The sequence below is a fragment of the Rutilus rutilus genome, assembly GCF_951802725.1.
Source record: "Rutilus rutilus genome assembly, chromosome: 4".
NCBI lineage: Eukaryota > Metazoa > Chordata > Actinopteri > Cypriniformes > Leuciscidae > Rutilus > Rutilus rutilus.
Genome location: NC_140212.1, coordinates 14435623 through 14463022, shown reverse-complemented (window position 1 = coordinate 14463022; position 27400 = coordinate 14435623). Strand labels below are relative to the sequence as shown.

At 36.9% G+C, this 27400-nt stretch overlaps 3 protein-coding genes across 6 annotated transcripts in view; 2 read left to right on the top strand and 1 right to left on the bottom strand.

Annotated features, from left to right (window-relative positions):
- Positions 1–19387, top strand: part of rap1b (RAP1B, member of RAS oncogene family) — a 51861-nt gene extending 32474 nt beyond the window's left edge. Inside the window, exons 3-8 of the mRNA XM_084406257.1 lie at positions 7057–7125; positions 9479–9535; positions 12536–12676; positions 14777–14920; positions 18378–18493; positions 18645–19387. Of these exons, the coding sequence (XP_084262383.1) occupies positions 7057–7125; positions 9479–9535; positions 12536–12676; positions 14777–14920; positions 18378–18464 (498 nt within the window). The 3' untranslated portion in view covers positions 18465–18493; positions 18645–19387. The remainder of the gene's footprint in view (positions 1–7056; positions 7126–9478; positions 9536–12535; positions 12677–14776; positions 14921–18377; positions 18494–18644) is intronic.
- A 2184-nt stretch (positions 19388–21571) lies between these two features.
- Positions 21572–24043, top strand: mcat (malonyl CoA:ACP acyltransferase (mitochondrial)). 3 transcript variants are annotated; one of them, XM_084406608.1, is made up of 5 exons: positions 21572–21662; positions 21961–22291; positions 22425–22512; positions 22786–23003; positions 23151–24043. In XM_084406608.1, the coding sequence occupies exons 2-5, from the start codon at positions 22097–22099 to the stop codon at positions 23559–23561; spliced, it is 912 nt and encodes a 303-aa protein (XP_084262734.1). In that variant the 5' UTR covers positions 21572–21662; positions 21961–22096; the 3' UTR covers positions 23562–24043. The 3 variants fall into 3 exon arrangements, with proteins under 3 accessions (XP_084262734.1, XP_084262733.1, XP_084262732.1); XM_084406607.1 differs by having other exon boundaries at positions 21631–21804; XM_084406606.1 differs by lacking the exon at positions 21572–21662 and having other exon boundaries at positions 21756–22291.
- On the bottom strand, positions 23883–26710 carry bik (BCL2 interacting killer). Of its 2 annotated transcripts, none has more exons than XM_084406610.1 (6): positions 26636–26710; positions 26514–26542; positions 25335–25435; positions 25112–25252; positions 24903–25011; positions 23883–24023 (listed from the first exon to the last, which is right to left on the bottom strand). In XM_084406610.1, exons 3-6 carry the CDS (start codon positions 25427–25429, stop codon positions 23931–23933), a joined length of 438 nt encoding a protein of 145 aa, XP_084262736.1. In that variant the 5' UTR covers positions 25430–25435; positions 26514–26542; positions 26636–26710; the 3' UTR covers positions 23883–23930. The 2 variants fall into 2 exon arrangements, with proteins under 2 accessions (XP_084262736.1, XP_084262735.1); XM_084406609.1 differs by having other exon boundaries at positions 24903–25014; positions 26636–26708.
- Positions 26711–27400: the final 690 nt, after the last annotated feature.

Below are 27400 nucleotides of genomic sequence, written 5' to 3'. Positions count from 1 at the left end.
GTTGAGATGTTCAAAGAATAGTTCACCCAAAAATGACAGGTCTGTGATCATTAATTACCTCCCATGTCATTCCAAGCCTGTACGATTTTATTTGGAACATAAAATATGATGTTTTAAATGTTAAGAACCCCATTTACTTTTACGGTATGGACAAAAACTGTCCTTCAAAATATCTTCCTTTGTATTCTACAGAAACCAAATCACATAGGCTACTGTAGGTTTGGAACGACTTTCGACATCCCTTTAATCCTTATGAATTTTTTCTTGCCTTTTATGGCTTCGAGCCTCCCTCACCATATATAACAAATTACATCCTATATTGAAAAAAAAAAAAAAAACATATATCATCTAACTGTAGAAGAATTAGTTTCCTCATCTGAAAGAGCTGCTGTTCTTTTCTGTCCAGCATCCCTGGAGAACATCTGTCTCCAATCAGGTCGTTAAAGGTTGTGAGAACTAAACTGGCCTCTGGTTGGTTGCGATGCCCTTTCTGAGCCACTCAAACATCACATAGCTGAGTCACGGAAACAGCGAAATGACTGCGCCTCAGTGCATTGGCATTTTCTATTCAGTCAGCATAATATATGTCAGAATAGCATTGTGAAACCACAAATAGTTCGGCAGCTCTTCTTCAGAAATGAAATGGGTCAGAACGACAAAACCCTGTGGAAAATATCTGCTGTTTGCTGAGAATATTAGGCTTAAATTTCCACATTTACCCTGCTGTTTAAAAACAGAGCATGCTTCCTCATGAATTATATCCTATCATTAAGGTCACCGTTTGCTTCCTTAGCTCGTTAGCATGCTAGTACTCCGCATGTAATACCGAACGTCCCGCTGACACCACTTTGACCTAGTTTGTTCCATCCCAGTGAACTCAAATGGCTCACCCATTGGAGAGCAGCCACAATGGCCCGACCCACTCACCTCGGGGCCCAACAAAGAGCCCATTGCCTGTATGTGTGCCACAGGGTGTGAGAACCATCCACCTCCATCCACTTCCCTCTCGGCGCAGACCTCTTTCAGCGTAAAGCACATAGACTTTTATTGTCCATTAACTCTAATTGGAGCACTATGGATGGGTCTGGATGAAATGGGCCACGCAGAGTTAATCGTGTTGTAAATGCATTCACATTAAGCCCCTGTCCTGCTCCATGCAGACAACGGGGAAAGAGACAGGTCTGTAAAATCAGATCATTACTGTGTGGGGTCAGCTTGGTGTCCTGTAATGGAGCTGTATAGACTACAACAGTGGTCGCCCACTTTATAAGTGGCCCCGCAAATCTGCCAGAAAAACAAATACAGGTCTTACTGAAATGAATTAACTACTTGTCCTGTAAAGAATGGTACATTATGCATTCAAATCACTTGCGTCTTTTTAAACTCAGTGTTCTTTTGCACTGCATGTCTCAAATTTTGATTATGACATTCACATAATTGTCTGATTCAAATGAAAGCAGTTTAGAAATCCACAATTTATTCTTAAACTGTGCATATTAATGTCAAGTGCAAAGAGTGCTGCTGTTTGTTTCGATTAATTAAAATGTTAGTTTTACAATACCAGGAACTTGACATTTGCTCACCAGCCACTGTGGCTAGTGGTTTTCCAAAGTTACTAGCCACTCAGCATTTTCACTGGCCACAATTTTGACATCGATACGATGTGGAAAAACCTGCCATATAGATATTTTAAATTTTATTTCATCATTTTCTAGCAGGTATATTAGGCTGCTGTCACTTTAAGACCTGAAACACAGACCCTTTATACTGTTACACATGCGTTTTCTTTCTCACCTGTTTATGTTCACTTTAAACATGTGTTTACGTGAATACTCGCCAAGACCGGCATTTTGACATTATTTTGTATGTATTTGACTGTGTTACACACCACTGCTGAAATCCGGGTTGGCAGGCGTTAATGTCAAGCACTGTTTACTACCATTTTAAGATTTGGGGTTAGTAAGATGGTTATTTTTTTATTTTTGAGGAAGAAGAAATGAATACTTCTATTCAGCAAGGACACGTTAAACAGTAGAGTGACATTTATAAAGTTACAAAATATTTCCTATTTCAAATAAATACTGTTACTGTTGATGAAGGTTTTTTTTTTTCATCAAAGAATCCTGAAAAAATGTATTGGGGTTTCCAAAAAATTTTACCAGCACAATTTTTATCCGCATATTATGATTTCTGAAGGATCATGTGACACCGAAGACTGGAGTAATGATGCTGAAAATTCAGCTTTGCTATCACAAAAATAAATTACATTTTAAGATATAGTAATATAGAAAACAGTTATTTTAAATGTAAATATTTTACATTATTACTGTTTTTTTATATACATATTTGAACCCCTCAAGAGTTCATGTTTGGTCCGTCTTGAAAAGTTATATGTTATCACTCACTACAAATGAATGTATCGTTGACATTTAAAAAGGGCGTTTACTTTCAGAACAATGATTTTAGTGACTGTTGTGCTCCCTAACAATTCAGTAATGAATAATGTAATGAACAGCACAACCTATAGTTAGTTAGCTAAAGTTAGCTTACACGGTTAAAGAACAGTAAGGAGTAAACCACACTGTGGTCAGGTGTTAGTAACTATATGGTCAGTAATAGTGTCGACATGTATGACCTAATGGCATGAATTTATCTTTGGTCACCACGAGTGATTCCTGTGGTCTGGTTTAGAGGTTACTCATATGTTCGTGTGTTCATGCTAGTACTGCACCCTTGACTACAGCAACTAAAACTAAAACAATTAGGGCCCTTCTCAAACATTGACTGCAACTGTGTGTTTTGAGGAACTGTCGTATCACCAGGCAACGCCCTGTTTGCCTGTCCGTCAGATGAGTTGAGGTAGTCAAGGGGAGTGCAGATATTCGGACAGGAGCAACAGGGTCAGCTTGTGCTGTAATGATGGATTGCCATAGCTAACACAGAGAGTCCATCTGCCTGCAGGCAGGAGCCGATCCACTCAGATGGGCATTGTGCCGACTTCTGTGTGCCGCACATGCTAATGTGTTGTTGCTCATCGATAGCCTGAAAACAAAAGGCACCTTTCACCTTCCGCAATAGCTCTCGCATCTCTTTCGCATTTCTGCATATTCAAACTTGGCTTTTATTCAGCAAGGATGCATTAAATTGTTTGAAATGGTCCCTTCTATTCTTTTGAACTTCCTATTAACAGTTCCCTCAAAAATATTAAGCAGCACCACTGTTTTCAACATTGATGCTAATAATAAATGTTTCTTTAGCAGCAAATCAGCATATTAGAATGATTAATGAAGGATCATGTGACATGGATTATGGATTCAGCTCTGCCGTCACAGGAGTAAATTACACTTTAAAATATATTAAAATAGAAGACAGTTATTTTAAATTGTAATAATGTTTCATGTTATACTTTATTTTTGATCAAATAAATTAGCAAAAGAGACTTCAAAAACATAAAAAAAAAAAAAAAAAAACGTATTTGCCCCAAATTTTTTAATTGTAGTGTATCTATTAAATATATTTAATGCAATGCGTTGTTTTGGAATGATTTCGTTTATACATTTAACATTACACCAAAAAGTTTATTTTTGGTTGAACGGTTTCTTTAAGGCTCTTGATCAGCAAGTTAAAGTTACGTTCTTTGTGAGGTGATAAATTGCCCTGTGCTTTTTCAATACCCAAAAGAATAATGAAATGCAATAACAAACCTTTTGTTTCTTAATTGTAACAATATAATAAGAGCTTTTTTAATATAAGCATGACCTTTACTAATCCTTTGATACCCCTCATCTCCACAATACTTGCTTTTTCACTTGAAGTGGCTGCTGAGATATCAGCATGCTGAGCGTGCCTGTGTGCATTTGATCTAATCGCTGCGAGCAGAGCAATGCGTACACACACACACACACACACACACACACACACACACACACACACACACACACTCACACACACACTCTCTCCCCTCGTTCACACATCCTCACTGCTTTTTGTTGGAACATTGTAATCAGTGGCCTCCATTGAATTTACATGCCTTGTTTCCACATCTCTCTCACCATATATGGAATTTTTTTTAGCCCACTAAACACACTGTAGTTGAGAGCTACTGTAAGAAACGGAGCCAGAAAGTGTGTGTGTGTGTGTGTGTGTGTGTGTGTGTGTGTGTTGTGTGTGTGTGTGTGTGTGTGTGTGTGTGTGTGTGTGTGTGTGCATTAGAGAGGCACTAGTGTAAACCAGCCAGAGAGAATGAGAAACAGAGCTGCAAGATAAAGGACTTAAGAGCATATGTGCCAGCTGACTCTCTTGCACATGGTCTGGTCTGTCTGGAGCACATCAGTTAAACCCTGCTGCATCAGCAGCACACATCACCTCTCCGGGGCCGCTCACAAACCTCGGGCATCCTCACCGCTGACTTAATGCCCCTAACCCTCCCTTCCGAAAATGCACACATGCACAATGTCCCCCCGCAGGTGCTCTGCGGCCCAGCAAGTAGCCTTGAGGTGCATGGGGCCGATGAAGTGTGAGGAACACAGGGAAGGAGCTCCAACAGCAACAGCAAGTGATGGTTCACTGCACAGGCAGATATTATGACATAACGACCACTGGAATGCTCTGACTGAATACTCAGTTTACAATAAACATTCTTTGCAGTTTTTGTCTGTAAACTAGCCACACTCTTGGGTAAAGGGAAAAAGGTCTTTGTGTGTATGCGACATGGACATATCTTCTTGCCATTCAATGCTGAGACATGCAAACACTTTAGTTTAGGGTATCCTAATTCTCACTATTAGCTTATTAGCATGCATATTACTAGGATATTGGCTGTACTTATAAAGCAAAATATGAATGCCTTTTTCTGCATGACCATATTCTACATCCTTAATCCTACCCAATAACTAAACTTAAAGGAGAACTCCGGTCAATTTTAACATTGAGCTAATTTTTTTGTACATTTGGAGTGCTGTGAGTACAGAGAACAACGATAAAAATTGGTGTTGCCTACAACGTGTTATCCTCTTTTTAAAATTTGTACCCTGTTGACTTCAATGGGGCAAGTTTTAAACCTGCTTTTAGCCTCTTAACATCCTTGATGTGTCATTACAAGTGCACAGGTCATGTGAGTGATTCCTTCGGAGTGAACGCGGGTGAATCTGACTGCAGTAGATGTGAAAGAAATATATAAAAAATGATGTTTATTCAGCCGGCGCACATACCTGTATTTACATCCTGTTTTAAAAATGATTTATTTATTAGTTTATTTATACAAATAAAATCACACTATATGACATTTTACAAACTAAACTAACCATGCCTTGTTAAAAATAAATGTAAAGATAATAAATTAATCATTTTAAGGCAAAGGGTTTCCTCACTTTTTTTAAGTTAAGTCAACTGATCACTTTTTACAGTTTGAGGGCTTTCTGAATGATATAATTTCCTGGGGGTTTTTTTTCTGCATGTGCCAGCATGTTGGTTGCACCACATGACCTTGATTTGGCAGGCAAATGTTTTTCAGATATTGATAAGCAGCAAAACAGACCTTTTATTTTATTTTATTTTATTTTATTTTATTTTATTTTATTTTATTTTATTTTTAACATTAATTGTTTTATTTTATTTTATTTTATTTTATTTTATTTATTTTTTTATTATTTTTTTTTATTTTTTTTTTATTTTTTTTTTTTGTTTTGTTTTGTTTTGTATTTTTGTGGAATAACAATCCAGACCAAAAAAAGAGAACATTTAGCAAATTTTCATTTTGGGTGAACTATCCTTTTTAGATCCATTTTATTCATGCTATTGACTAGTCTCATCTCGACAGATTTTACAAAAGACATCATTAGCTGACCATATTTGATAGCGCACCGGCACTAATCTAAATTCATCATTATTTCTTCACTGATCTTGTTTGTTTATCTTGATTGCACATTGAGGCATTAGGTAAACAAATGATCTCTTTCTCACCAGGACAAAGCCTCCTGTATGTGGCTACTGCTTATACAATGAGATCACTCGTACCTCGTGACTGACATCACCTGCCTTTGCTCGTTTTTTCTTCTTCTCCCTATCAGTCTCTTCCTCTCCCTCCCATCAGGCGATTGTCTTCCTCCCACAGTTGATCTGCATCTTAATGCTTTTCTGTTGTATATGCCTGTGTGTGTGTGTGTGTGTGGATCCCTGTCCAAACAGAGCCCTCATTAATGAATCAATCCAGGGTGAAGTGTGCATCAGAAAAAGGATGATCAAAGGTCACCCGAGCCGTGGAGGCCCTGAAGCCCCCGCACCTGTGGGCAGCATCACATGATTTTCATATTCTCTACCACCCCTGCACTTCCTGTGAAGTCACGGCAAAGCTGATCACCCTTAATTCGGTCCTTTGTTTCAACACAATTATCCTTCAGTCGTCCACAATTTACCTCCAGCCTCTGTCGTCTATAAATCTTTCTATATTTAAACCGGTAGTTAAACGCTAGGTAACCAGTCTCCAGGCAACATCGGAATGCTTTCTGATCCTTGACCAGCGAGTGCAGGTTTCTCTCCTGCAGGGGCCAGTTGCATAAACATAGACATTATATGTTAAGACTGTGTCTTAAGAATTAGTATGACCAGCTAGCAGTTAGTTAGGGGTAATCAGTCTTAGTTTTCGGTATCAAATTAGACCAATCTATGCTTTTATGTAACTGATTTGAAAAAAGGTTATGAACAGTCTTAAAGAAAAAAATGACTAACTTGTAAGACTAGTCTTAGCAGTTTATGCAGCCAGCCCCTGGTCTCTTTCTATATGAAGTGGACATTCTGTGGCATCATTGACCTTTTCGTATGAGCACCTATGTGGTTTTCAGGGCAAAGAAAACCATAATGACACGCAGTGGCTTGTTTATGTCACAAACAGGCGCAAAACCTCTTAGAGCCTTTCGAATGGAATTTCCCATCAGCCACTGGAAGTGAAAGTGATTTTGCACTGTGTCAACATGCTCATGTTTGAGTATCGTAACGTTTAATGGGCATGTCTTTTTCTCTTTGTTTTTCCCTCTCTTCCTCCCTTCTCTCGCTCTCTAGACTGTTCAATTTGTCCAAGGGATCTTTGTGGAAAAGTATGACCCCACAATAGAAGACTCATACAGAAAGGCAAGTTCTGCATCATTTTTATTGTGCATCAGTTGTCAAACCAATGTTTTTATAATGGTTTCCAGACTCAAAACCCTATTGAATCTTTTCCTAGACCAACACATGCTATACAGTAACACATGCTGTACAGTAGGCCATTATCTCAATATAGTCTGATTATTATTTTTTTGCGGTAAACTCATCCTAAAAAATGTTTTATATATTGGGTAACCATGAAGTAAGCCATACTACTTTTATAATTGAGTGAATTAAGTACCTTATATAATAATAAAAATCTCAATATACTACATCTTGGGGAAAGTTACTTTTAAAAGTAATGCATTACAATATTGCGTTATGTCCTTAAAAAAGTAAGTAATTGTGTTACTTAGTTACTTTTTATGGAAAGTAATGCGTTACATTACTTTTTCTCACCTGGGCTAGGCTTGCTTGCTTGTTTTAGCAACAACATTTTTTTTTTCAGCTGTCAGTCAATAAATGGGAAAACATAGCATTACTTAAAGTAAAAAGTAACTCAAATATTTTGTTGTAAATTTAAAAATAATACGTTATTTTACTAGTTACTTGAAAAAGTATTCACATTACTTGTAATGCATTGCCCTCAACACTGAGAATAAATATAATAATGTTATTAGAATTAAAATAGTACAGTTGCACATGAGTTTAATTCTATATTTATGTCCTAAATTGTTAAACAACCTACAGTTACACCAAACCCAAATGGTGCAGTGCCTTGCGTTAAAGCTAAATGGCTCCCATTATAATCAATGAAGCTGTCTATAATCAATGAACTGGAAACGCCCATCTGCTTTGCAGTGTAGAATATGGTTTTCTGATTGCGTCAGATTTTTTTTTTTCAAATTGCACTGCGGGTTTATCATGACAGAATCTCTAACAATTGACACGTTTCTACAGGACGTATTCTGTCCCACCCTAGTAACACACGTCAAAGAAAATGCTGTGTGTTTGTTTGTGGGATGTCTCATCGACCCTATGCTCAGACTGCGGTGTTCGATGATGTTTATATTTTAATGGCCTCTGTCCAAGGCCCTGAGACAAAGGCCGTGTCTAAAAATGAACCTTCACTCAAACAGTAAAAGGAAGTCCCATCATGACCAGCACCTCCCTTCCTCGCCATTGCTTATGCTGCTGTCCCATGGGCACTTCCTGTAGGGGAGGCTTACCAGTGTTGACGTACAGTATGAGATTTAATTCCTGTAGATTTTATTCAATCTATACAGTGGCCTCAAATATATTTGGATATTTTTGGACACTTAAGTCATGCCTAATATATCTTAAAATATGGATTTCATTATGTTTAATAAGAAAATATCAACCCAGTTTTTAAAAAATTTGAAGTAGTTCATCACATACAATCAACTTTTTTTTGTGTTCAGAATTTACAAAATGTATATAATAAGCGAGTACATCATGAATCCATTTTCCAAACCGTGTTTTTGTCTTATCCTGAATTACACCTATAGTAATGTTTATATTCGGACTATTTTTGACTGGTACCTCTGCAGAGTATCCCAGTACCTGCGTGACTGAGTCGTCATAGACATAAACAGAGAGAAGTAGCTCCGGCTACAATGTTCTTCTGCAAGAAGCATGCAGTTCTGTTTATTAACTGCTAGAGTGCCAAATGTTACGGACTGCAGCTTTAAACTGACTTAAATAAATGAGTTGAATCCAGTATAACGAATAAAAAAAGTTGAAAATTGCTTAATTTGTTTTGATGAGTTAAAGCAATGTAAAAACATGTCGTCATAACTTATTGATCATATACTTTTTTATAGTGTACTATCATGTAACATCCAGAAAGTGACTTTTGCCTTAACTTTAAAAAAAAAGTGACTATTGTTATGTAACTAATTTGAAACATAAAATCATCTTTGTGCTATTATTTATTTATTTATTTTAAATGTGGCATAAGTGTCCAAATATGTTCTGGGAACCACTGTATAGAACTGGAGAATCATTATTTTAATTAATTAATGATTAATTATAATAATTAATTGATATTTGAATGTCACAAATATGTGGGTAAAAGGATGTTACAATCTGGAAGTGTAGTCTTTTTTTGTGTGTGTGTGTGTGTGTAATACACACCCATAGCCGCATTTTAAATTAGTGTTTCACAGAAAGTGTTTAGCCAACTCAATTAGAGACCACATGAAGTTTGCAGTGCTGGAATGTTCCATATAGAGCTCTGCAGGGGGCGGCAGTGATGAGCGCTCATATACAGTACAGGCTCATGTGTCATTAGAGGCTGTTTTTTAATGATGCAGCTGACAAAGCCTCTCAGTTTGTTGTTTGTCTCAGATTTTCTGTTGTTTTTCTGTTTTTGCAGCAAGTGGAGGTGGATGGACAGCAGTGTATGTTGGAAATTCTGGATACTGCCGGAACGGTAAGACACTTTGTGATCAGAACTTTCTTTGATAACTTGCAGATTACCATAAATCTGCAACGTTTTGGTATAATAAGTATTTGTATGTGTGAAAAGTACTGGTTAATTATTAAATGTACTTTACATGAGAAATAATGATGTATCTAGTATTACAGTCACTATTCAAGCTTTAGTATTATAAGTCAAATCATCTTTATTTATATAGTGCTTCATACAATACAGATTGTTTCAAAGCAGCTTTGCAGTGATGATCAGGAAAATAATGAATCAGTAATGCAAACAGAATTCAATTACGCTGTAAATCAGTTATAAAACGACAATAGTAAACAGTCATTATTCAGTTGAAATCAGTTCAGTGTTGATTCAGTTCAGTTCAATAACTTTAATTAAAATCATTCCAAAATGTATGAACTTTAATCTATAAAGCAGCTCTGGAGAAAGCAGTGATGTCATCGTCCAGCTCAGTTCAGTTCTCATCTGATAGCGGCAGTGCAGTCAAATCAATAATATTGCTGAATATTAAGTGTATTAATAATACATTAATATACATTAATAAACAATACATTAAAGCTAACTTTAAGTATGTATGTATGCATACACATTTATATACACACTTAAAGTTAGCTTTAATGTATTGTTTATTAATATGTATACATACATACATACATACATACATACATACATACATATACGCATACACACACACACACACACACACACACACACACATATATATATATATGCACACACGCACACATACACATACACATACACATATATATATATGTGTATGTGTGTGTGTGTGTGTGTGTGTGTATATATATGTGTGTGTGTGTGTATGTGTTTTAATTTTTTTAATTATAATCTATCCCACTCTATTTGTAATAAGGCCATGGATGAAAAAAATATTATTGCTTAAAATATATATTACTGAATATTGCTAACCCTTATATGATATTGACTTAAGTTAATAAATGCTTTTTAGTAAAGTATATTGATCAGCTGATGAGTCAAAAACAGTCTTCAACTAGATGCTTTGATAAAATAACATAGATTTATATCAATCTTAACATAGATGTAATGATTTTTCAATTCAGTCACACAATTGCAACTAGTGTTTAAATTTTCCCTGACGTCACTGCCAAGATAAAATCTTGTATGGTAGCTGCCAGCGTCAGTGCAGTAAATCATGTTGACTTTTAACCAACAACCTGGAGATAACATAGATCGTCTGAATTCAAAGGTATCAAATATTAAGATTGCAGAAGAAGTAACACATTTTTTCTTTTTTTCTTTTTTTTTCTCTGAATTTTTGTTGTTGGTAAAAATTTCTCAACATAAAACAATCGCACAATTATTTTGTCAGATGACGAGAGAGAGCTGCTTCTAAGTGTGTGTCATGGCTTTAGCATAATTTAGTGTGTCACTTGCCCCCGGTCTCCCCCTTCTGTAAGCTAAATGATGAATAGCTGCGTACATGTGCATCTTCATGGCCGTCCTCATCTCATACAGGTGCAGGAGGTTACAGAGCATTTTTGGACCCTGTGGGGGATAAGGACATATTTCCAGTTCCACAAGCCCCTGTCTTACAACTCTTGAGTTGTAGTGACAGATGGTGAATGTTGTCCTTGGGCTCTCTGCCCCAGAATGGAGCCATGGTCAAATGAAACCGAGCCAAAAAAGCTGAGAATATTACTGTCAGGGATGTGAACTACAAATTGGCTGCAGTTTTTGTACAGTAGGACTGGCACTCGCTCTGAAATGATTATTATTAATCGAGTGCTAGTTGCACTCAAGAACATAATCTTAATTAAATCTTGAAAGTTGGTGAGCTGAAACCACAAAGTGAAGAGTTCAAGATGAGAGCTAGAGAAAAATGTACTTAACTTCTTGTGTAATGCCGAACTAACTTACTAGCCGTAAATTTCAAGTCAATCTGCAAATGATATACACGAGTACCACAGCTATTAAAGAGATAGTTCATCTTAAAATGAACATTCAGTCATCATTTACTCACCCTCATGTTGTTCCGAACCTGAAAGACTTTATTTCATCTGTGGAGCACAAAAGAAGATGTTTTGAAGAATGTTCACGCTGCTCTTTTTCCTTGTAATGAAAGTAAATGGTGACCAACATCTGTCGATCTCCAAAAAGGATAAAAACATTATTTCTCTCTATTTCACGGATGTAAGATAGACAGTACAATTCTTTGAGTTTGTTTGTGTGGATTTTCTCTCAACAAATCCAAAGCTCATGCCCACTCACTAGCACGTTTAATGAGACACTGTTGTGTCCTCTAGAGAGAATGATCATTATTTCTCCTCCCTAGCCTTCCTTCACTACACATATTACAAGTTACCTTTGACAACCATTTTCATTCTCCACGGGTTTCAGCAGCTCTGGCCACATTCAGCACACTGACCCAGAGGAAACAAAGCTGCGGGGTTACTGATGTGCCTCATTGACTTAACAGGACAGGACTGTCTATCTGAGCTAAGGTTCTTTCAAATCCGCAATGTGAAAGATGTTCTCAAGTTTATGAATGTCAGTTCTGCATGTGGTGGTTCAAAATGGAGGAGATCCCTCTCTTGTGTTGTTTCTTTTGTTAGTCCAATATACACTACTGTTCAAAAGTTTACACAGTTTCCAAGTGAGTGCACAGGGAACACATTTAACCTTATAAACAATCAGTACTATTACTTACTACTAATAATATGGTTCATTAAAATCAAGTGAACATTAAAAGTCTCATCATGTTTGTGCTTATGCATTGCCTCAGATATAATAACTACTATAAAGCAGTAAAACAATTCTGTGTAGTTTTTGCACAATATGTTGGTATCTTATCAGTTATTTAAAAACTTCATCCAACTGTTTCATGCTCTGCGCTCCCTATTAACCTTTGAGTGTTTTAGAGATTTTTGTCAATTTGTCCGTCAGTACCTCAACTCCTCCGTACACTATCTGAACTCATCCTTGCCCTCTTTCTCTCCCACTCAGGAACAATTCACAGCCATGAGGGACCTGTACATGAAGAACGGCCAGGGCTTTGCACTAGTATACTCCATAACAGCACAGTCCACCTTCAACGACCTGCAGGACTTGAGAGAACAGATTCTGCGGGTCAAAGACACGGATGATGTGAGTCTCCTCTTAATCTTCAAGAACTCCATCGTGTTCATGTTCCTTTAGCTTTCAGCTTAGCCTGTCGTCAGCGCCTGGTATCTCCTTTTTCACACCCACCCTCAGCCCTTACGCTTGCCTTTGTCAATAAGGGTGACCTTTCAGCTGTGAAGAGCCTCGTCTTTGTTGACATAAGGACTGGGTTTTTTTCCTTCTTGTCCACCTCTGTCTGTTTGATAGTTCTAGTTGGGCAACCATACCGTTTAGTAGCTGAGTTTACTTTGGTTGTTTTTTGTTTTCAGTTTCACATACAGAAAAATTATCCCTGGAGGGTATATGTGGGCTTTGTTAATGGCCACTTTTTTAAATATTGCCGAAAGAACCCCTGCTGATCCTCATGACTGTGTGTCTATAAGCTTTGTAACTCCTTTGGTCATTTTAGACAAAAAAAAATTGCCTAAAATTGGTCTTTGAATTTTTTTACATTGTTACATGAAATGGTTCGAAAGTGACTTTTGTGGCACTTGCTACTAGTGTTGTCACGATACCAAAATGATTGTTTCGATACCGATACCAAGTCAAGAATTTCGATACTTTTTCGATACTTTTCCTGAAAAGGGAGAAACACTCTCAAATATCATTGCTGTGCTTTATTTTAAAACCGGGACAACATTCTAATCATATAACACACTAATAGATTAACATATGAACAGCAGATATATTAAACATTTGAACAAAATATGAAATATAAAAATATTAAAAATAAATTAGAGCAATGACAGTCAAGGTAAAAAAAAAAAATTTAGCAGCGTTATCTCAGTTATCATAAGAAACATAAGAGTTAACGGTAATAACTTTATCTTGATTATGAACTTTGAATAAAAATATGAACAGCGATTATATTAAACAATGTTTAATATTGGTAACATATGATAAGCCTCATTGGTGATATATTTGACATATGGGGAGAGAGTTGTGGAAGGCCTATACTTCATGTTAAACATAAATATATAGCAGCAAAGATAAATTATGGGGATGGGGATGGGGGGGGGATGGGGGGGGGATGGGGGGGGGATGGGGGGGGGGGGGGGGGGGGGGGGGGGATAAATGATCATTATATCATTTCTATAAAGATATGTGGTGCGACTCCCCCCAAAAACCTAATGCATTTTTTAATCATATCATGAACAAATGAATGCATGAATCAAACTGACTTAAAATCAACAACTTTTATCGAAAACGACTGATTTCCTGTTGTTTTGACACTGCAAATAACTGTGTGTGTGAAATCCCCTTAAGATATAGTTTCTTTTGTCACAAAATCAACTAGGCTTGGGTTGAATTGCGGCCAACTTTGTTGAGCGTGGGAGGAAATGAATCCCAGTGAAAGGTGTGTGTGTGTAGGAACTAAACAGCTTCTGAGAAAGATGATAGTGTGATGACCTCAGTTGACCTGCACTATTTCTGTCCACTTCCTCAGCTCAGCTGATTTAACACAGGACGTATACACTGCCTTGGCTACTTGCTTTGGTTGTTAGCGTTTACGCAATGTGTCCGTTTCCTTGTTGCTTTGAAAGTATCAGCCAAAAATGAATGCAAATGCTGTGTCTCATAGTTTCACTTCTGATTTTATATCTGGACTGCGTTTCGTTTGAAAAGCTGAGTCGTGTGGGAGTTTTAGCTGCTTTTGTGGTGTTAAATGAAAATACTATTGCATCTAGAGCTTCGAAATGACCAAAGGGGTTTCTTCTATCTCTTCTTTTTACCTTTTTTGTGGCTTTTTTTCAATTAAGGAATTACAACAGCTGTTGGAAACTCTTGCCCCTCAAGAATGATTTCTGTTGATGTAGCAATGCCTGTTTCTGCTAATGTCTCTAAATAGCTCCCTAGATGAAAAACTAATAGAGAAGCATTTGTACATCAGGAAATCATGCACTTTTTTTTTTTCTTTTGCTGATCTAATCAACTACTTTATTACTTATCAGTGGTGTGCTGAAAATGCTAATGAATTGTCACTGCTTCTCAAATGCACATTGACTTTCTTTGTTCTAATCCCTTACCCATTGAATTACAGTATTATCTTATTTCTTTAAACTCAGTCGAAGCGTTTCCTTTCAGGTGCCGATGATCCTGGTGGGAAATAAGTGTGATCTGGAAGACGAGAGGGTGGTCGGGAAAGAACAGGGCCAGAATCTCGCCCGCCAGTGGAACAGCTGTGCTTTCCTGGAGTCCTCCGCGAAGTCCAAGATTAACGTCAACGAGGTGAGCGTGATTTGATGGAAACGATCAAGGCATCTCTTTACCCATTATGTTACAAAAAGTCACATTTCTCATGTTAAAAAAGAGGTTTTACAATGCATTCCATGATTTATTTATAAGGATACATGGCTACTTTTGAATTTCCATCAATGGACAATGTTTTTTAATGGTGTAGTTACAGCATCCACCAGCAGGGGCACTATTTTATACTAAAAATATAATACACTTTTTTTTTTTTTTTTGTACAATCAAATTAACTAACCTTTGTGTATACATTTAAAATAATTAAATTCAACACATTTTTTTATTTTGAAATTAAAAAAATAAATTAAATTATTTCATGAAGGTATTTTATATTTTATCTTATGACCTACCTATGACCTAAAGTTTTTATCATAATCACACAGATTTTTTTCATACGTTTTTGTGAAATCCTCATTTATAAGCTATTGCATTATTATACAGTCTTAATATTTGAAAACAATTGCTTTAAATCTGTTCATTTAGAGGTGAATCAAAGAAGAAAAGCTGTCATATTCATTGATATATAAGATTCATTCTCACACACTTACACACACACATATATATATATATGTGTGTGTGTATATGTATAATGTACAGTATATGTATGTGTATACACACACAAACAGTATATGTAGGTACACCTACATAGGCTGTGTATGGGCATGTTTTTCCCCCAATCTTTTCAGTTCAGGTCAGGCTTGAGTTGTCTTCTGTCATGCCTGTGCTGGCGTCACTCTTCTTTGCTGGGGTCTCAGAAGAGTGTCATTGTCAGCTAGTGATATCTCTCCATGAAAGCGTAGTCACACATTAGCAAAGCAGGCAGTCAGCTGCGGCAGTCAGACACAAAACGCCCTTTTGTGAGCAGCACGACTCTGCCTACATGACACAGTGCTGCTTTGAGTTCAGTCAGTTAGAAAGTCCAGTTGGTTATCGCAGTATGACTGTGCTTGCTTGGTTCTCCTTACAAGTTGAGTTATATGAAACCCATGTGCTGAGCTGGAGTATGTCTTGTAGTTTATGAGGGGTTACTGCAGGGCAGAAGGTGATGATTTGAGGTCTTGGCGTTGCTTCAGGATTATTCATTTGCTCATGTCAAAGCACAGACCTGCATCATCATTAAAGTCTCAGACTCTCCTGTAAGCGAAATTCAGATACCAAGCTTATTGAGCTCTCAATAAGATAATGAGGAGCTTTAGTTGAGAGAGACCAGTCAAAGTGATTGATTACTTTCAGTTAACACAGCCAGAGTGATTTTTTTTCCCCTCACAATCTTACATGTTTCTTTGCAGTCTCAAGTTTCAACAGGCACTTTTTGTTCATTTTTGAAGCCCAAAGGTACTAAAAATGTAATTTATGACAGTAGGAAACAGTACAGTTATCTGTCAATGTTTTAGTGTAAAATAACTAAATATGCATTAAGCATTTAAATATTAAGACAGCAATATCCAATATCTTATACATGAGTATTTTGCAATAAATGTTAAGAAAATAGATCATAGTAACAACTTTTTTTTAGACATAAACTTCAATATAAAATACTGTGCAAATAATTAGTGCTGTCAAATCGATTAAACGCAGTTAGTCGCATCTAACTAATTATATGCATATACCGTATATACACATGTATATTTTTATCACACACACACACACACACACACACACACACACATAAATATATATTTTTCAACACAAAGTTAGAGTTGTGTAAGTTACTTTGAAAAGTTGATCTTCATGGACAAAGCAATGCAAAAAGCTAATTGAACAGGACATGACAGGATTAGACAGGAAATTTGGTGCTGGCGGGGCTTTCTCTCTCGCTTGGAATTGTTGCTATGGTCAAATCTTTTCATTTATCCACTTTCCATTCAATAAATGAAGGGGAAAAAGCCATTATTGATTTGATGGGGTTCAGGCAAGCCCATTTGCTCTGTTAATCTGCACAAGTTTGCCACTTTGTGCTGATTGTCAAAACCTTTTAGTGTAAGGTGCATCCTGTAGTTCTGCATCTGTTTATCTCGTATAACTGAGATCATCTGTTGTTACGTATATCGAAGCATGGATTATAAGCTTATCCTTCTCAATTCACATCCCAAATCTGCTTCCATACACAACACATGGTGGCAGAGACTTTACTACAAATCCTGCTGTATTACCGGTGTTGTTTAACATGTTTCTGTCTGCTAGGGTAGTTTATCTCTGGTCATTGCGTAAAAGCTGCAGATGTTGTGTGGAACTGATTGATAATGCAGGAGCTGTTTTGTCTCCTCTAGGAGCTGAACATCTGTGTGGGGAAGTGCCACACCTCTGAATGAGGGATTTCTCTCTGTTTTGGTCTAGAGCTGTAGTACTTGTCCCAGTTTGGGAGCCAAGTAGACACATTTAATTTGTTTGTAAAAGCCACATTTTAAAAACACCAGCCGGGAGCTTGGTGTTATATTTTCGCTGTAAATATGATCTTATTGTCAAAAAAGAGAGAACATACGGTTTTCACATACTGTATCATTAGAGAAAATAATTAGTATAATGTAGTATAACTCTATAATGTGACATATTTATGAGTGAAACAGGATATTCAAAGAGATAAAATGCAGGATAGACGTTGATTTTATCCATTCATCGGGAATTTATTATAAAAGTCAAAGTTGTGTAGTGGTAAAAGTAAAAGTAAAAGTAAAAGTAAAAGTGGATCGCTGGATCATGGTCTCACAGGTGGTTGGAAAGGAGGGATTGCGTGTCGTCAGCCAAAAACGTATTTTTGTTTGGTTGTGTTTTGTTTGGTTCCTTGGTTTTGTATTTCATTTCATTTAGTTGTTCTTTTTTTCAAGATTTGTTTTGTTTTTATTTTTGTGTTTTTGGTTTTGCATTTCATTTAGTTGTTGTTCTTTTTTGTTTTTGTTTCAGATTTGTTTTCTGTTGTGTTTTTGTTTTTTGTTTGTATTTTGTCTGTTTCATTGGTTTTGTTTTGTATTTCATTTAGTTTTTCTTTTTTGATTTGTTTTGTGTTGTTTTTGTTTTGTTTTTTTGTATTTTTGTTTTGCATTTCATTTAGTTGTTCTTTTTTATGTTTTTTTGTTTTGTTTTTGTGTTGTATTGTGGATTTTTTTTGTTTGGTTTCTTGGTTTGGGTTTGTTTTTTGTTGTTTTTTATTTTATTCTATAAATATTTAATTAAATAAGTAAAAATAAGTAAAAAATCACTTTAAAGAATAGCGAATATGTCTGTAAATGTGTGTTGACTACAAAACAGTTCTGGAGCAAAAGTGACACTTTGAACCACAACACTAACATTAAAAGTACAGGTTGACTACCAAAGGTCTAGACTGTCATCATGAAAAATGGCTCTTGTCTCTTCTGAGATTTGGCCTCTTTACAAACACATCCAATTTGACAGCACGTGTATGAGTTCACTGAGAAATGTTTTCTCTCTCTCTCTGCAGATCTTCTATGACCTGGTTCGGCAAATCAACAGGAAAACTCCAGTACCTGGAAAGGCACGCAAAAAGTCCACCTGCCAGCTGCTCTAATATACAGCTGTTCTTTTGCTCTGAGCCAGGTAGGATCTCATCTATCATTGGCTGAGCAGAAATGATTGACAGCTCAGCACAATCAATGCTCTAAAGCCCCTTTTTATAGAAACCATAGAAATCAGGTTATATTTAGATCCAAAAGTGATTACACTTCTTTCTTTTTTTTTCTTCCTGTAGGTCTGATTTACTGCTGTGTCTTTCAGCAGTGCCAGCATTCCGACGTTACTAAAACCTAACATCGAATGGACTTTCCTATGTGGTGATGCCCCTTTAACAAACCAACCAACCAACCAACCAACCAACCAACAACCAACCAATGGAATCAAGGCTACAGTACCATGACAGTTTTTTGCACATAGATAACCATCATCACTTTCCAATGTCGCGAGAAAGAGATTTTTACATATAAATATATAAATATATATTCTAACTGTATGCAACTGAATAAAAAAATTAAATGAGTAAATGAATACAGAGCTAGACAAAAATAATAAAAAAAATACAGAGCCTACACGCAGTGTTATCGCTAACGGAGACAGCCACCGTTGTAAATGTAAGGAGGGAATGTCTAACCAGGCTGTGCACGTTGCCATGGCAATTACAATGATATTTATAAGCACCACTATTTTAGCCAGAGAGGAGAGGAAGTCCAAAGAGCTCCTATATAAACCATTCTTACAGCTAACTTTCACTCCTTGTTTTTGTTGTTTTTAAATTTGTTTGTAACTTTTGTTTTTTTGATTTTATTCTAAACATGATTTCTTTATCATCTGCCTTTTTTTCTCTTTTATAAAATTACTAGATTTTTGCTCTATTGAGATGATATATTCGCAACAGCTATTGAGTTTTACCTTAGGAGAAACCTGTGGATACAGTGATGTACATGTAAAAAGTTCAAAAATATAATTTTTCTGTCACTATCATTGTCCTTAGCCTCAGATGTTGCCTTCAAATATGTGTTAAGTCTTTTTTTCTTCTTAATTTCCCATGAAGATTCATTCTAAACTTCATTTCCGGGATCTTAGGTCCATCTCATTGGCCATGCCGGGTTTCTTTGTTTTGTTTACAAAGAACTTTGTACAGCAGGCTTTTTTTTTTAAAAAAGAGGGGGTATTCAAAATAAAGGGTTTGAAAATTTCGTTTTTAGGACCACCCATATCTGTCAGAAGCTCATCTTTTGGGTGGTTTCATAATAAGTAGTCAAATCCCTCTTGACAAAGCTGATCCTGATCAAATGTAGGACATGTATACAGTATATATTTTAAAGAATTGGGGGTTTTAATACACAGGAACAACAAACTGTCACTCTCGATACTCAAACTTCGCCCCCTTCCCCTTGCTTGCTGATGCATCTGGTGTAAACCGAGGATATGAAAACCAAATATTGGATCCTGTCAGTAAAGAGTGAGGAAAAGATGTCTGTTAGTGACTGTTTCGACTTTGTAATAATTTGCCGTTTTCTGTCTTCGTTACTGTTGGATTAACTGAATGTGGGGGTGTGGGAACTTTGTGTTAAGCGAGAAAAAAATGGGAATAATTGATTAAAAAAAATTAAAAGAATTAATTGTGCATCAAGTGCAATCATAAAGAATGTTGTAGCATTAAATACTTGTCTCTTTAAACATCAAAGCGACAGGGTGCAGCATGCCGTATGTACACACAATGAATTGTTTATGAATGCTTTGAGGATTTGCACTGTGTAAAGTGAAGAACACGACTCCTAGGGAGTGTCCGAGCAGCAACGGACAAAGGTAAACATTACGAGTCGTGTGGTGTTCTGATTACTGCGAGCAAATGCCTTGATGCTTGTTTTGAGGGAAAATGGGGGGATGGGGATGGGGATGGGGGGGGGACCTTTGGATTGAGACAGAGGCACAGTATTTCAAATGCAACATCATCTGCTTCTGATGGGCGGCGGGTGGAGGCAGGTAAGGGTGGGTGGATGGCCAAGTGTCAACTTAAAAGCCTTAATTAAAAGTGGTGCAATTTTGTATAACCGAGCATCTGTAGTTTAATAAATTGGATTGCCATGCAAGGGCTCACAAGAAGCCAGTTTTTGCCGGTTGAATGTTTTGTGTATTGTTTAAGCATTTTCTGTCAGTCCAATAAAAAAACCAAAAAAAAACCCGAAACCATTTAACTTACTCTCTACCATGACACGTTTGCTGCAAAGGTATTATTATCTGATTAAGACTTAATTATAAAAAAAGAGGAAGCCGGTTGCTTTGCGTTATGCATGAACTGAAAGGATATTGAAAGGTATTTTTAATTTCCCAGGAATATAATGGATGGGTTTTTGGCAGTATGGTTTCTGCAGATGAAAAATATTGGTCTTGCATACATGTACTCCTGTGCTTGCCTTAATCCACTGATGATACATTCAGCCATCTGCTGTCTAAACCTGTGATTTTTCAAACCATGCATCACTTCAGAATACACCATCATTTAGTAACAATATATAGGCTACAGTATAATATTATATAAATATATTAGTAACATATAATATATGTGTGTGTTTATGTATATTTATATATATACATATGTGTATATATACTGTATATATATGTATATATATGTGTGTGTATATATATACATACATATGTATATGTATGTATATACATATATGCATATATATACATATATATATATATATATATATACACACACACATATATATATATATACACATATACATATATATATATAGGCTATATATATACACATATATATATATATATGTGTGTGTGTGTATCTATATTGTGTATATATTATGTATGTTGTATATTATACGTGTGTGTGTGTGTGTGTGTGTGTGTAAATTGTTACTTTTTATGAATTATTAATTTCACGAAACAGCAGAAACCTACATCTAATGGTTACAGGCCAATATAGGCAATTGTTTTGGCCAACAGACACTGATCAACAGAATCACTAAACAAACAAAAAAACATTTACATGTGTGACAACTTGCCCCGACCTGATGTGCCTTTGTGACGGCTTCTCCGCATGACACCTAGCAACAGTCTCATTTTTGTGTAAATACATTCAAAATATATTCATATATTTTATATATGCAGGGATTAGAAACGACATAAACACAGATTATGACATCCAGTACACTAGATGACGCTGTGCTTTTGTCGTTTGCCAGACTAAACGCGATATACGAACTGAAGAAAAATCCACACATGGCATGTGAGAAACACGACAGTGCTACAGAAGTATTTTGGTTTCCTAAATGTTAATATTGTCTGATAAAATCATGGTATCGCAGGAATACTTTATAGTTCGTGTGACGCATGTGCGCGTTGTCTTCCTGTGACGCTCCAAAACAAGAGTAATGTGTGCATTTGACCTCCGCAGAAACCTTATGAAACATACATGTTGTATTTCATTTTAACAAACAAGTTTTTATCATGAATCTCAGCGTGACTCTCAGGTGTTGTAGTAAAGTTCGTCTGTTTCGGAATAAGGCGACTGTCTACCTTTGCAGAAAACTGTCAGATGTTCCCATCTCATCTGACGGAACTCAGTCCAGCTCTGGTGAGGAGAAGCCCAGGAGAACCCGCAGAGTTCCGGGGAGCGCGTCTGTCCTTTTGTTCCCCGGACAGGGCAGTCAGTTCGTCGGTATGGGAAAAGGAATGTTGAAGTATGGTAATGTCAAAGAGATGTTTGCTGTCGCTCAGAAGGTGCTTGGTTATGACCTGCTGTCACTCTGCTTGAATGGACCCGAGAAAGATCTGATGAAGACTGTTCATTGCCAGCCAGCTGTGTTTGTCTGCTCACTGGCTGCTGTGGAAAGACTGAACCATGAAAATCCTGCTGTAAGTTATTCGCAGTATCAGAATAGTTATGACGGGACAGCTCATCTATTAGTATTGCCAGTGCTGTGTATGTATAATTAATATATGAGCATGTGGTCAGTACTTATGTAAAACCCATTGACCCCCTGTATAGGCTATTGAGAGCTGTGTGGCTGCAGCAGGTTTCAGTGTTGGTGAATTTGCTGCTTTGGTCTTCTCTGGTGCAATGAACTTCGCTGAAGGTAAAACTAACCCTTACGTTTATTAAAACATACAAAAATAGCTATTCGAATAGCAGTAGTCTTCCTTTTCTTAAGTTAGCAGACATGTAGGTGCAAAGTTACTTATAGTCAACAGAATGTGTTAAAGGGACTATCAAAATGAAGTGAATCCAAATATTATTTCACTTTTTTATTTTGATTTGGCGGTAAAATATGACCTGGACGTGTCATTAACAATTTTCAGAAGATTCACACACATTTATTTGATCAAAATTCCCTGTTCTGTGCTCACAGCTTTGTTTGCAGTAAAGGTGAGGGCAGAAGCCATGCAGAAGGCCTCCGACCAAGTACCTAGTGGCATGTTGTCTGTGATTGGCCGACCTCAGGCCAACTACAAATACACCTGCGTACAAGCTAGGGAGCACTGTTTGTCTCGTGGTATCCAAGAGCCTGTGTGTGCCATTGCCAACTACCTTTTTCCAGATGGGAGAGTAATAGCTGGCCACAAAGAGGTAAGATTCATCAATTTGGAATAAATGCAAAAAGACCAATACACTAAGACCAGAAATGTGCGTAAATAGATTTTGATTTCATGTAACTTTCCAAAAACCTAATTGTTAAGCCTTTCCATGCTTTTAACAGACATTCTTCTCACACAGGCTTTGGATTTCCTTCAGAGCCATTCCAGAGAGCTGAGATTCATGAGAACGCGACTACTGCCGGTTAGCGGGGCCTTTCACACGGCACTGATGGAGCCGGCGGTCGAGCCTCTGAGAGACGTCCTCAGACAGATAGAGGTACGGCGGCCCGAGATCTCCGTGCACTCCAATGTGGACGGCAAGCGGTACATGCATGACAAGCACGTACGGAATCAGCTGGCCAAACAGCTCGTGTCTCCGGTCAAATGGGAGCAGACGCTGCATGAGATTTATGAAAGATCCCAGGGGCAGGAGTTTCCTCACACCTATGAGGTGGGACCTGGTAGACATTTGGGTTCAACGCTACAGAAGTGCAATATGAAGGCCTTTAAGAACTATACGCATGTAGATGTTACACTGACAGAGGATTGATCAGTGGTTGTGCAGTCAATCTGTTGTCTTTTTGCTGATAAATACAAAGAAATGATACACTTTGTTTTCTTTTTTAAAACTTTTATTGCGCTTGATGGTTTGGAAAGTCCAGCTTCCGGAAATGAGGAAGAGGTAACAATTCATTGGCCCAATTATCCAGCAATAGACCCAATACACACACACACAAAACATTTTTAACTTGCAAAAACCTGCACATATATGTATATATATGCATATATGTGAACCAGCACTTAATTTGAATCAGTTATAAAAGCAAAATAAGAAAATAAAATCAGCAAAATGGTTATATTTGAGCCAAAGACCAGCTCTTGACCCCCCTCACTGTCACATTCAGTCTTCATATCCATACTAAGTTACAAGGAAGATAGACACAGTGGCCAGTAGTAAAGCAGACACCAGTATGCATGTGGCCCTGCGAGACCAGCCAGAAACGTTGGGCACCTGAGAAAAAAATAAAATAATTACATTTGTTTTATACCAAAGTTTCACTTAAATACCAGGGTTGCCACAGTCATGTAAAACTTGAAAATATGAAAGCATTCTTTCTAGGCCTGTGCATTTCATTTAAATGAACAAAATACGACAACAAAAACATGGACATTTCTGTAGTGAATATATTTTTGTGTACTTATGCATGGCTATAAAATATGAATTAGACTTTGTAAATGTTTGTGAAAGAAAAATGGAAAAATCATAGAAATATATTTAAAAAGCGTAGGAATCCTCAAATATCGACTCCAATTTATGTTCAAAAGTGGTCAGTAAGATTTTTTATTTTGAAAGAAATGAATACTTTTATTCAGCAAGGACTTATTAAATCGCTCAAAAGTGACAGTAAATAAAAAAATCTGTGATGTTATGAAAAAATCGAAATCAAGTAAATGCTGTTCTTTTGAATTTTGTATTCGTCGCAGAATCCTGAAAAAATGTATCACGTTTTAACGTCAATAGGAACAATAAGAAATGTTTCTTGAGCAGCAAATCATCGTATTAGAATGATTTCTGAAGGATCATGTGACTGAAGTAACGATGCTGAAAATTCAGCTTTGCGATCACAGGAATGAATTACATTTAAACGTTAAAATAGAAAACAACTATTTATAATAATAATAATATTTCACAATATTACTTATTACTGTATTTTGATCAAATAAATGCAGCCTAGGTGAGCAGAAGAGACCTCTTTCAAAAGCATTAAAAAAAATCTTACCAACCCCAAACGTTTGAACAGTAGTCTATAGTCTAGGACTTTTTGAGTGTCTTTACCCAAGATTTATACATGCATCTATTGACAGACACACACAAAAATATTGTCCTTACCCTGGCTGCCCACTTCTTAGCCTCCTGACAGCCATTTTGAAGCTGTGGAATCAACCAGGATGTCCTCAACATTGGCATAATTTTAGACCCCCAGAGGTTTCCAAGGATCCTGCTTATTACAGTGATAACAAACCACACCAAACTGTCACTCTCTTTATTCGAAGCATCCTAAATGGATTGCATTTGAACATGTTGGATGCTCAACTCACCCAGAGAACGTTGTCCTGGTTAGGACGTAAAGATAAAACCCCAAATTCAAGGGCTGCAATTGGACTGGCAGTTGATCACGCCATTTGAAGTCCAATTCGTCCCCTATCTGAGCCAGCTGTCGTCCAATGAGCTGGGTGACTCTGATATTCAGACCAAAAAAGATTGGTGTGTAAAATATTATATTGTATTTCACAATATATTTCAATCTGAACAAATGATTACCTTATATTATTGGCATAGACAATGTTGTGGCCTACATCACCAGGTCCAGCCTGAAGGGATGTGGCGTTTTTCGGCTGTCTCGTTTCTTCCACCATCGTGTTCTGAAAGGTGTGATCATGTTTATGACACTAATTCAACCGTCTCTTGCATCACATTTAACCCTTAATTTGCCTGAATACCATTTTCTATTTCCTTTCTCTGCTGCGGTTCTTTATTTTGTTTGCGTGGAGGAAGAGGACTTTGTTATTTCACCCAGCCCTTTGTGGTATCACGTGACTTGATCCAGCAGCTATTGCTTTCAACGGACTAGTATCACTCTGTAAACACACAGGCCATGTGACCTGAGGACACAGGGTGTGTCTGTCTATTGCTGCCATAGTATTAGAACATGACATCATTGCACATACAATGAAGTTTTTGAAAAACACCTGCAGCCATAAACACAGCTTCCTGCAACGCTAGAGGACTCTGCTCTTCTATGGTAATAAAAATAAAATGGCGCAGACATGCACAGTTCATAAAGCTGACTCAGTCCTCGCCTTCGGCCTTACTTTCACTATTCTATGTTATGAAAGAGCGTTTGATTAAAATACATTTTGATTGTTTATAGTATAAATAACACATTTATCATTTATGAGGGTCTAGTAAAAGAAAAACAAACTTGTTTTCATTCTCCTTCATGTGACTGTTGAAATCATCAGGTTTAATGCAAATTCATTCAAATCAGCCAAACTGCTCAAAAGCCGAACTGAACTATTTTTCTGAACAATTACATTGTTTGTTTGACGTAAAACCTAAACCAGAGCGTGAAAAATGTTTTCTGTGTGATAGCACAGGCTATTATGTCCAAATAAACTGTGACGCAGTCATCATTCTGTGAGAACAGAAACAGAATCTTAATTTCTGACTTTTACATTTCTAAAAACGTTGTTTTTTTTACTGCTTAATCTTATCAAAACATGTATATTTAAATATGAAGTCATCTTTAGATATCTACAAAGTACTAGTTTTCATCCTAAGGCATGCTAATGAATATTTTAAATAGTTTTTAATCTATAAGTAACTTGAATGTTTCTAACTGCGAATTTCATAATAGGCTTATTTATTGTCAGCAGTCAAAATGTTCATAACAAAGGACAGGTGCATATTGCATAATGGAAAACAAAAGCAAGATCGTACCTTGTTTGTAGATTAAAACGGACGCCGCCCTGCAACATTTCAAGAAATCATTTCATTTTGAAGGAATATTTGTTTTAAGTATTGTTAGAAATATATATCAATGACAATTTTCTGTGACTTACAGCAGCGTCCTTTAATCTTGGTGTCTTGCTGTGATGTGTATCAGTAATACAGTGATCACCTGGAGCCACGCCTGCAGCTTACACTCAGGAAGTGTCACTTTCAGTTTTTAACCAATAGAGGACACTAAAGGGTTTGATATCACTACATTCATTCATTCATTCATGATCTCATACTTTGGACCAAAATGGACTCTGGCCGTTTTTTTACATTTCAAAAACTCAATGACTTTAATTTTCCATCTGTCTCTGGTAAGTCAATATTTTGAATATTGTTGATGTGGGTCTGTGTATTCTCAGAAGTATGTTATTTAATAGTATGGTATAGAGGCCGAGCAGCAACAAGAAAAGAGCTTTTTGGCAGCAAACACTTAATATGGGTTTGGTTCATACAGGGATAAAAAAAAGTACCCCATGTGTAAAATGAAATACTCTGCTGTATCTTTAATGCTGTGGGCCTGATGTTCTGCCAGAGGTCCTGGACATCTTGTTCAGATACATGGCATCATGGATTCGATCAAATACCAACAGATAAAAAATCAAAACCTGACGCCTTCTGCTAGAAATCTTATAACGGGCCATGTTTGGATCTTCCAACAGGACAGTGATCCAAACAAAATCAAAACAAAAATGGGTCACTGAGCACACAACCAAAGCATCTGCAATGGCCATCCCAGTCCCAGACCTGAACCCAATAGAAAATGAGTGGGGTGAACTGAAGAGAAGAAGCAGCCAACATGGATCTGGGAATCTGAAGGATCTGGAGAG

Excerpts from the sequence above, each read along its gene's own strand:
- mcat (XM_084406606.1), top strand. The coding sequence starts at position 21,884 with ATGAATCTCAGCGTGACTCTCAGGTGTTGTAGTAAAGTTCGTCTGTTT. Across the intron at positions 22,513-22,785 it reads TGCAATGAACTTCGCTGAAG|CTTTGTTTGCAGTAAAGGTG; the intron begins GTAAAACTAACC and ends CTGTGCTCACAG. Across the intron at positions 23,004-23,150 it reads TAATAGCTGGCCACAAAGAG|GCTTTGGATTTCCTTCAGAG; the intron begins GTAAGATTCATC and ends CTTCTCACACAG.
- bik (XM_084406609.1), bottom strand. The coding sequence starts at position 25,429 with ATGGTGGAAGAAACGAGACAGCCGAAAAACGCCACATCCCTTCAGGCT. Across the intron at positions 25,253-25,334 it reads GTCTATGCCAATAATATAAG|AGTCACCCAGCTCATTGGAC; the intron begins GTAATCATTTGT and ends TCTGAATATCAG. Across the intron at positions 25,015-25,111 it reads ACCAGGACAACGTTCTCTGG|CAGGATCCTTGGAAACCTCT; the intron begins GTGAGTTGAGCA and ends CACTGTAATAAG.